This window comes from Ictalurus furcatus, chromosome 15 (assembly GCF_023375685.1).
Source record: "Ictalurus furcatus strain D&B chromosome 15, Billie_1.0, whole genome shotgun sequence".
NCBI classification, from domain to species: Eukaryota; Metazoa; Chordata; class Actinopteri; order Siluriformes; family Ictaluridae; genus Ictalurus; species Ictalurus furcatus.
In genome coordinates this window covers 21,644,594-21,655,574 of record NC_071269.1, presented here as the reverse complement: position 1 = coordinate 21,655,574, position 10,981 = coordinate 21,644,594, and the positions used below count along the sequence as shown (strand labels likewise).

The 10,981-nt window shown below is 36.3% G+C and overlaps 1 protein-coding gene across 1 annotated transcript in view; it reads right to left on the bottom strand.

Annotated features, from left to right (window-relative positions):
* The window catches only part of tbx18 (T-box transcription factor 18), a 14,055-nt gene extending 10,501 nt beyond the window's left edge, over nucleotides 1-3,554 (bottom strand). The window contains exon 1 of the mRNA XM_053642934.1: nucleotides 1,520-3,554. Coding sequence (XP_053498909.1) covers nucleotides 1,520-1,724 — 205 coding nt within the window. The 5' untranslated portion in view covers nucleotides 1,725-3,554. The remainder of the gene's footprint in view (nucleotides 1-1,519) is intronic.
* Nucleotides 3,555-10,981: the final 7,427 nt, after the last annotated feature.

Here is a 10,981-nt window from a genome sequence, read left to right as displayed (position 1 = left end):
CACACGGGCTTCATTATTATTATTATTATTATTATTATTATTATTATTAGCTCATGCGTGCATGCGAACTTAACATAAGCTTATTTTTATGCGCCCGCTTCTCTCCGCCACTAATCTATAATAATAATAATAATAATAATAATAATAATAATAATAATAATAATAATCGACATAATAATAAAGACGTCATTCTGTCCTCTTTATGATTTGTGTCCTTTAGATTTTTTTCAAAAAAGTATTTTTTTTATTTTATTTTATTTATTATTTTATGGACATTTGGATGTTTTAATAACAAACATTTAGTCGTACTCCCCTGAGCTGGTCATTATTAGAGTAATGATGGCGTGAAGTATAGCAGGAAACAGACACAAGGCTTCATTAAATTTGTATCTCGGATATATTTACTGTTTATTTTAAGGTCAGGTTTTGGTGGTTCACTTTGCACGAGGACTCCTGGTGTAACAAACCGCCTACTACCCTATTAAAAATTAAGAAAATAAATGTAGTCTGCATAACTATGGAATAATTGTAACACGTCGTTTAGTATACGGTAGTGTGCTTTTACTGGACTAAATCACATGCTAATGTAGGATATACACTCAGGTTTTTGGTCCAGTAGGCTATTATTTACTTACTCATTTCCCTGTTTTCTTTTCTTTTCTTTTCTTTTCTTTTCTTCAGTTAATTAGAGACTGTGTGTATGTGGTTGAGCTGGTAAACGCACATGATCTTGTAATATCATCCACCTTCACCACTGCTGTAGGCTAACTGTAATAGTAGACTATACATATCTTATATCGATAACAGTGCAAAGACTTCTTCAGTTCCTACATCAACACTTAATAATAATAATAATAATAATAATAATAATAATAATAATAATAATAATGCACATGTTTTATAGCTATAGACTTATTATTATTTTATTATTCACATTGCCGTGGTCATGCAAAGTACAATGAACTCCTAAATTATGAGGAAAACCCCTTCACTGACAACTTTTAAAACACAACATTTTAAATATTCGTTATGGCCTGAAACTGATTTCCGATGTTTTTATATTATTTAATTGTTTGTAAATATTTTTGTAGTGCGTTTGGCTGTTTTTGTAAGAACCAGTTCACAATTTTACACCACATTAACAGTGAATACAGGCTAAAGTGATTCTCCTACATTAAGATTTACAGCAGATAATGAAATGTGTGTGTGTGTGTGTGTGTGTGTGTGTGTGTGTGTGTGTGTGTGTGCGTGTGTGTTTGTGTTTTTTTTTTTTTTTTTTTATCTCCGAAATCTAACCTCAGAACAGGGATCTCGCAGACCTGGCGTTTAATCTGCGTCTACAGAATCAAAACTCTAACCTTCAGTAACTCTATTAATGTCTAAACAACTCGCATTTTACTTTTCTAACATGAAGAATATTATTTGAAACGGTCTGTTCATTTATCCCTCAGGTGTCTTTTGGTTGCTGTAATTTAACAGAAAACATATTTAACAGCCAGGTTTGACTGCAGGAACTTACGGGAAGCATCACAGTCCGTGTCACAGTTCCGCCCGCCGCCGCACGCGCTCCCGGCCAGGCTCGCGACCTCGTTTACCTCCCCAAAACAGCTCTCGCTATCCTCGTCTTCGAGTTTCCTCCGTTTCTCCGCGCCGATCAGCGCCTCCACAGAGAACGCGTGCGCCTTCAGGCTCATGGTGCACGGAGACCGCCGCTTCTCGGCCATGCTTTATTAAAAAAAAAATAAAATAAAAATAAAAAGTACCCAGAGCGCATCCACTTCAGCTGCGATCAATCCGAGTCAGAATTTATTCACCTTCAAGAACGGACATCAAACAGAAGCACGAGAAAAAATGAAGCTGAGACGTAGTTTTCGAAGCGCTCACGTTTGATCTGTCAGTACGCGCGCGCGGACACCGAGAGGCAGCGACCGACACCGGTTAAAGCGCCAATAACCAGGGCCTGGAAGAGGCCGGACAGGCGCGTGCCAATCACCAGAGCTTGCGACCAATAGGAACGCAGAGCGCAGAGCGTCGCCCTCCTCCCCTCGCGGCGCGCGTGCCGCCCTTATGTGGTAAAATGAGCAGCCACTGGGTTGCCAGATTGGACATTTAAAATAAATTGTTGTCGTATGGTGTATATTATATTGTTTGGATTCAGAAGGTTTAACTCATATGTACCTCTGTAACTATTTGTTATGGTTTAAAACGGATTAGGAAAGTTTACACCTCTGTAGGATTGGAGGATATGATAGTGATCTGGCAACCCGCAGGGCTGAGTGCACCATCACTCCTCAGCACTGAAACCGGCGCAGTCACGGCATTGTGATCATTTTCACATTGCGGCTGCACATGCTCCACATAGTTCCCCATCACCTCCCCCGCCAGCCCCTACGAGCCAATCATATATTATAATTACCAAATCTACACCCAGATCAGCACGGGGCGCGCGGTTATTCCGCACGGTAATAAGAGATGTCAAGCTAATACAGCATGACACAAAAAAGAATGCAACTTCTCAGTAAAAAAAAAAAAAAAAACGTCCCAAAGTAGCAGTAAATTTTGTATCATAATAAACTGGATGTAATGCTGAATTAAAGCATGAAAAACAAAGCAAAAACAACAACTGTTTTAAAGTGAAATTCTGCATAGGCCACTTGTACGATAAGAACAACGCTACGATCAATTCTCGTCATATTAAAATGAAAGAATCCATAAGAAGTATTCCGCACGAAGATAACCAGGCTAGTATTTTTAGTTTCACCCTGTGGCGCGCGGATGAACCTCCTCAGCAGTTTGGAATTGGTGCAAATTAGCGCGCGGCCATTTGGAGAATTCGTGTCCGTTAGCACGCGCGTATGTGAGGACACATGCAGCAAGCCTATATATAAACATCATGTCTTAGGTTTCTGAGGTTTCAACACCAACACAAGTTAACCTAAGAGAAAAATAATTACCAGTTGCATTGCATAAAAAAAATTCAACATGCAAGAAAAGTGCCACATAGAGGATAAATTAAAAGCGTTATTTCCCAGCGCGTGCAATTAGACACATTTCGCAACATTTCTCAGCTCTCGCAAAGTCTCGAAATATGTATGGCCTTTGCTTATTATGGTGTACAATTGCAGTGTCAAAATAAATAAATTTATATGAGCCTGAATCCATATAACCTACATGCATGTATAAATTCCATATACACAGCAAAAAAAAAAAAAACTTGCGTCGACTATCAGTTTTTAATCAATTAAAAACAACAATAACATGAAGATTGCTACCTCAATAAAAGTCTTCCCACTGCAAACTCAACTGTATGTTAGTGAGATCATCAGCCGCAGACTGAAGCCGCTTTCGGCCGCAGATTTTAAAGATGCTACCGACTCTGTTCACTTTCCCCCCCAGAATGAATTCAGGTGCTGCACAGCTACATTACAATTGTTCAATGCAGATATATTTATGACCGAGTAATAATCTACAAAATTCTTTTCTTCTTTCTTTAACGACCCTTGGAAATAGTTTTCAATAATAACTATTAAAGTTAGATAACAAATAATCACAAATAATTATTTTACACAGTGGGTTATTATATTCTAATGTGTATTAATCATCATCATTATTATTATTATTATTATTATTATTATTATTATTATTATTATTATTATTATTATTATGTCGTAATCACACATTAGAAGTAAGTGAGTTTGCAAGGCTTTTATTCACAGCATGATTTATTTGAACAGGAAGCGAGATACCGAAGCCCAAGCGATTGATTTAATAACGTATAATACTCACGGAGTACATGATTTTAGTTTCCAAACCACAGTGTATGAGGTTTGTTTCTTATTGTTGATCATCTGCTGAAAACTGTAAATCCTGCATTAAGGCAGAAAATAAGAACACAAGGCCCAGTGCACATGTGTGTGCTCACCTATTTGGAGTTTCCCCAACTGTCTGATAAAAAGCCGGCATTTAGATATTTCTGAGAGGATACTGCGTTCTGCATTAAATTAGAAGGTGTGTCTAAGCTTTAACGGGATATTTCACAGTAACATGTCAGTAAACTTAATTTCGGGAAACAAACAAACTTAAATCAAAAATAAATCAAACAGACCTGAGTATTTTCCCACCGTTGCGTATTTCCATTCATTAAACAAAACAAAAAAAGAATATTAAGATGTACTGAAATGGTATTAAGAACAAGACAAATAACTGCTACAGCAGAAAACAATAACAACAACAACAACAATAATATTAAACAAGAACATAAGTAGTGCTTTTCAAGCACCACTAATAATAACAATAACAACAACAACAATTATACTACTACTACTACTACTACTACTACTACTACTAATAATAATAATAATAATACATAATGACAAGTACAAACAAATGAAAATGATCAAAACACATACATATATATTAAGTTTTTGCTATCTATTATTTTTTTTACATGGCGGTTGTTTAGAATGCTTAAATGTTTGTCGCACGAGAAACCACAGACTCTATAATGACAAATATTAAAATATATAATATATAACAAATATATAATGACAAATATTGAATGATAGGAAAAAAGTCTTGTTTGCTACTATTAAAAAAAACAAGAATTTAAATTCATAACAGAAATTTAAATATGTAATATTTATAGTATATAGCAGTTGATCAGGCATGCAAAAGTTCCTATTGGATACATCTAGGCTACTATTTCTAACCAAATATTCCAAATGCAAAATACACTATTTAAAAAGCAGCTTTAAAAAAGATATAGGCCCATATTTTTAAAATACCGTTTTTATGTTCTCTTAGGCTATACAGTTGTGTTTGAGATATGATTTCGTATAATTAATAATAATAATAATAATAATAATAATAATAATAATAATAATAATAATTATTATTATTATTATTATTATTATATATTTATTTTTTGGACAAAGATTGGAAGGAACTTTTTCCTACTTTTTTTTCCATGATTGTGTATTCTGTTTCAGTCAGTATGCTTTATCTTTATGTAAAGTGGATAAATAATATGCGCGTTTCCGGTGCAGTGCGATTTGATCAGATCTGCTCATTTAGCGCGTGACAGAGCCGCTTGTTGAACCTTTTCAGTTCTAGCAGCTCGCTTATATTCCTCAAAATGAAGACATCAGTGTTTAATTAGCTCGTAGGATTAAAACTTTAAAACTAATGGGCATGTAGCCTGCGCATAGGGCTGGGTATACCGGCGGGCCATGCTTCCACGGTTGTTACGGTTGTTATTGTCTGACTTCCAGTGGAACAATTAGGGGAAATGTTAGTCTAAACAAGTTAGCACTTTTCCCTGAGTATCATATGGGAATAATGTAAGAGTGTGTGCTGATGCTAGGGTTGTAGATGCGAGGCCTGGCCAGGTGTCAGTCTCTCTCTCTCTCTCTCTCTCTCTCTCTCTCTTGTGTCTGGGCACCACATTGTTAACGGTTATTTCGCTAGTGCTAATGGGCGCATGGCACTCAGCCAACGGCTTTTATAGCGGAAGTGGCAGCGCGAGGAACGCCGGTATGTAGAAACACCAAGCAAAAAAATGCATCTGTGTGTATGTGTGTGAAAGAGAGGGAGAGAGAGAGAGATAGAGAGAGAGAGAGAGAGAATGTGATATCCTGTTCTGAAGTGTATGTGTCTGTATAAGACAGGGGAACCGGTGCGCACACACACACACACACACACACACACACACGAACCCCAAATGTTCAAACGCCATGAAGCATCCTGACATGAAACTATACGCGCGCGCGAAATCAACCAGGATACCCCCCATCCCACCCCACCCCGTCCCCCGTTATTTCTCAATGTGCTCAATATAAACTGATGTATTGACCGTATTAATGGAAGTCTTTATGAGGCGACGCGGATGCAAACCCAGAACCTATGGCGGCGGAGTCCTAACTATTTAGATTATATTTCCGCGCGCGAGTGTAGAAAGACAGGGGGCGGGGGTGGGGTTAGGGAGGTCAGAGGTCAGCCTCGGTGGAGTGTGAACACTGAAAATTATTAGCGCAAGAATTCCTGTGACGGGACCTTCCGGGGAACGCTGTCAGACACAGGTGAGAAAATATGTGTGGCCTATATATATATATATATACCTAGTGCGACATAAACAGGCTAGATAATAAATAATACAAAGTAACAATATTAAGCAATATAACAATATTAACAATATGTAGCCTAGAATTTTACATTGAAAACCCCAATTTCTCAAGCTGGATTTATACAGGTGATTTATAAAATTATACAAAAAATATATGGTACATGTAATCTGAGCTTCTCCATCCTTCTTTATATACACGCTATATGCAGCCGGTTCCTGTTTGCATTAACATGTTAGAAATAATAAATCAATATCAAATCGCATTATTATATAACATCGCATTATTATAGCCTATAATATTTTTAAATAGATTTTAAAAATACAGATACTACATCTGAATATACAACTGCAGCAACGTTTTTTTTTTGTACACAGCAGATGTGCAGCCGGTTTCTATTTGCATTAACCCGCAAAAAAATTGTTATAAATCACAAATTATTTTCAAATCGCAATTTTTTTTTTCTTTAAAAATATACCTAGCTACTACATCCGACCTACAGCCGACCCAACGTTCTTTGTTTGTGTATTGTACAAATAATTGTCTTTGACAAAATGACATAATTATATCCGACTTTAAAAAAAAAAATCAAACTGTATATATATATATATATATATATATATATATATATATATATATATATTACATAATACATTGCAATTAGAATCGCATTACCATTGGCTCTTTATTGTCTTTATGTTAATAAAGTAAATACACAGGCAGCCGGGTTCTAATTACGTTAGCCTGGCCAAAAATAAATAAATAAATAAACAAATAAATAAATGAATGAATGAATGAATAAAAAAAAGTTAAAAATAAAAACCCAACACCAAAACCTTGAGTGTATCATGAATCGTAATTTCATTATTATACGTGATATAGCTACATTTGGGCTCCTCCAAATGTCGTGGAAAACGAAAACAAACAAACAAACAAACAAACAAACAAACAAACAAACAAAATAGCCTGGTTTTACCTTGTGATAAATTATAATCCCATGTGATTATCTGATTCTTTTTTTCAATCAGACTTTATATATATATATATATATATATATATATATATATATATATATATATATATATATATATATATATATATATATAACTACTTCATTACAATACAAAAGGACTCTTTATGCTGTTTATGTTAATAATTATTCATGTTGTTATGCACATGTTAATAATGTTATTATGCTAATAATTATCAAATGCTAATAAAGTATTATGTTTATTCAAGTTTCAACTGTTTTATTACCATGACATCATACTCTGCTCTTTTATAACACAGGAATCACAGTTATTATGTTGTTTATTTGTAAAACTCATGTGTATCTCTTTAGAGACCTGCAGTGATCAGTAAAGGGAAACCCTGTAGCCTGTATTACAGTGGAATCAGAAAATCACTTTCAGGTTCTTTTGCTTTGCATGGTAAGGATGTGTGAGGTGTTCATTTGAGCCATGTGCTCTCACAATGTGTGTGTGTGTGTGTGTGTGTGTGTGTGTGTGTGTGTGTGTGTGTGTTTATCTGAAGCTGCTGAATGCATGCATTTTTTTTTCTCTCCTTACAAGTAATGAAGAACTTCAGTGAATGAAGTATTTGTAAGCAGGCGAGTAAAATGTTTCTAATGAAAAATCTGATTCCCTTGAACAGGAAAGGATACGGGAATGCAAGAAAGGACTTTGCTTCCGTTTTCCAAAATCATCTGGGTAAACTTTAGCTGCACCTACCTTGGCCATGTGAGTCAACAGGTAATGAGGTTGTGATCTCCTTTCTGGAAAAAAATGAGAGGATCTGCTTGTCTTTGCCTCAATATTTTCTTAATCTTGCAACAAAACAAACAAACAAACAAACAAACAAGCTTAACATTAGCTGTAATTAAATCAGACTGCCCATAATTGCCTAACCTTGATGGAAAAAATGAGTGAGGATAAAGTCCAGTGTGAGCACTGCTTTATGCCTACACATCAGCAATGTTTTTCTATTTTACAACAATCAGTGAGGGATTATGTAGAACAAGCGTCCGGTCTATGGAGAGATGGGTGCTGATCTCTTAAAGCCTCCAGTAAACCATGCTGTTAGATGACCGCTCTCTCTGTTCCAGCCCTCCTTTACTGTTCCCCCAAGCATTTCTTCTTTTCAGCGGATGTGTGAACGTGAGCCAGTGGACAGCACAGGCTCCAGTTTGGACACTATTCAAAACTTCATTGTTCGTTATTATTTTTCAGTCAAAGCCAAGCTTTTGTTTTTGCCAAGAAGCCGTCCTGATTGACTGACTGTCTCCACATTGCTGAAATGTGCACGCATGAGAGTTTCAAAAGACACAATGTGCGGCTATTGCTGTGGCTGCAATCAATCGCACAGGACAAAGTAGACCCTATATTTCAACACTGATCAAAACCATAAATAACCGTCAAAACGGACACTTACCTTCTAATCACTTAGTCACTGATAGCTAGTTCTATGGATAGATCACAACTGAGAAGACGAACTTGCTAGCTTTGTTCAGAGACACACTTTTAACATCCAGCTAATGCTGCTGTTGGATACTATTCAATCAACCTGATGTTATGTGTTTTCTTGACATGGTTTTGGCAACGGTATCTTAGCGGTTAAGATTCTAAGCTAGTGAGATTGAAATCCCAAGACTTTCAGAGAACCCAACAGAGTTGTTCAGCCCTTAAGCAAAACTTTTAACTGCGCACCTGTATGCTTGGATTGCATTGTGACTCAACTGCAGGTTGCTTTGAGTAAAAGCATCTGCTAAATAAATATGCACAGTGTAATGTTTTCTTCACTTTTCATAGCTCAGTACTGTTAATTGACAGAAGGTTATGGGAAATGTTTCAGTTTCTGTCAGAATGCATTTGCAGTATAGCTTAACTAGACTTGCCTTGTTTTATCATTTACTATAGCCTTAAACATGAGAAAATAAGCAGTGATTGAGTGGTGTGATGTAGACCTATGCAAAAGCAGAGTTACTTTTACCTCCTAACGTTGATTATACCACAGCATATTTGCCAATTTCTAATTGATTAAAAATGACATCTTATTTTTAAAAATCTGTTTACAGGTACATTTAACGTTGTGGGACGTCTGCAAGAAAAGCTAGTTACTGTTATCAGTTACATTGTAACAGCTACTATAATATTATTGTTATTTCTTTTACCAGCCTTTCTTTTTTTCTCTTTCTTGAACTTAATAAAGATAAATAAATAAATAAATAAATAAATAAATAAATAAATAAATAAATGCAGCTTGTCATGTTATCAAGAAACCAGAAAGTTCTCTGTCCTGAAGACTTTCTCCATGGCGCAGTGTTGACACTGGTGACCCCTTCAATAATTTGAAATAAACATCTACGTACAAACTTCTCCATATTAAAGATCATCTTTTCTTATTTTTTAACTAAGCAACACATTTGAAAAAAAATCTGTTTATTAATAGTCATAAAGGACGTGGAGCGTCCACTATACACGTCCCTGTGCACGATTTGTTTCTATAGCAACGCTTGAATTTTCCATGGCAAGGAGACATATGACATAATTGAATGGACTTGATGTCTGGAAAGGGTCACTCGATAACATTTTGACTTCTACTTCTCTTGATTTGTGTTGTGCTGATACCCTGCGGGTCAACATTTTCCACCAGTTTTTAGGGGACAGGATGAAGACTGCAGTCCCTTGTGGTGCCTTGGTGGTGAGGTCATGTGCAAGAGGCCCAACGTGAAGACTGACAACGTGATAATGAGAGAGGGAGCAAGAAAGAACGAGGCAGCACGAAGCGGGGTAAAAATATGGGTAGTGATCACCGGATGTGATCTCAAGTGGTATCAAGTGGCAGTGGTGTCGTCCATGTAAATGTTTCACTTGAAGCAATTGCACCATGCTGATTTCACCAAGATCTCTCAATGGCGGCTTATACGTGAAAAAGGAGCGAGTGGGTAAGGGGGCGAAGGAAGAAAGGAAGGAATGGAGGCGGTATGAAATAGAGTATATAGCAGAAAGAGTGAATGAAAAAGGGATGGCTCGTCTTTTCCAAGCTTAAATGAGTTTTTGATTGTAAGCATTCACACACATGTAAGCATTTTTCACATGAGGCATGGGGAAATGAGGAAAACAGGAGTGTGAAATGAGTGAAAGATGGAAGAATAGGGAAAGATGAAATGTGCAGATTCTTTGGCTGGCGCCTTTGTTTTGGGCCTTGACTGCCTTCTCTTTTAGAGTTCAGGCTCCAAAATGTCACTCTCAGAAAAAAAAACCCTCCAAACAGTGCCTTTTGTTTGGCATAGGACTCTCAAGGTACTTTTGGTAGCCAGAGGAAATGAATCTGATGTAAGTAAAAAAAAAAGACACTTAATTGGACATTAAACGATATTTATTGTGCCCTTGATGATTGATTTTTTTTTTTCGTGTGAAGGGTTTTTGGATCGTTGAGGAAAGCTTTCTAAAGGGATTATACTCGAAACCCTCTCTGAAAGAGAAAACCGTTTTGTTGGGATTTACGTATATTGAAACTTTAATGATTCCCACAGAGGAAGTCATAAGGGTGCTAGATTGAGTACAGGACATGGGTTTTTTTTTCCCTTTCCTATGGTTCCTTTTCTTTTCACCAGAAAATAATCAAGTAATACGGTATGGAACGGCTCAAGCATTTAGAAGCATATTAAACGTAACAGATGGAGAATTTGTTAGATTACTGTTTAAGCTGTACTTAAAAAGAGAGGAAAAAAAAAGAAAAATCAGTATACACAATGACTTCCTCAACTGACGTCGACAACAACATCTGGATAAGCTACTGGACGATCTCTTTTACGCTGTAAATAATTTCCCTCATTTTTACAATCAAATACTGTCTTCAAA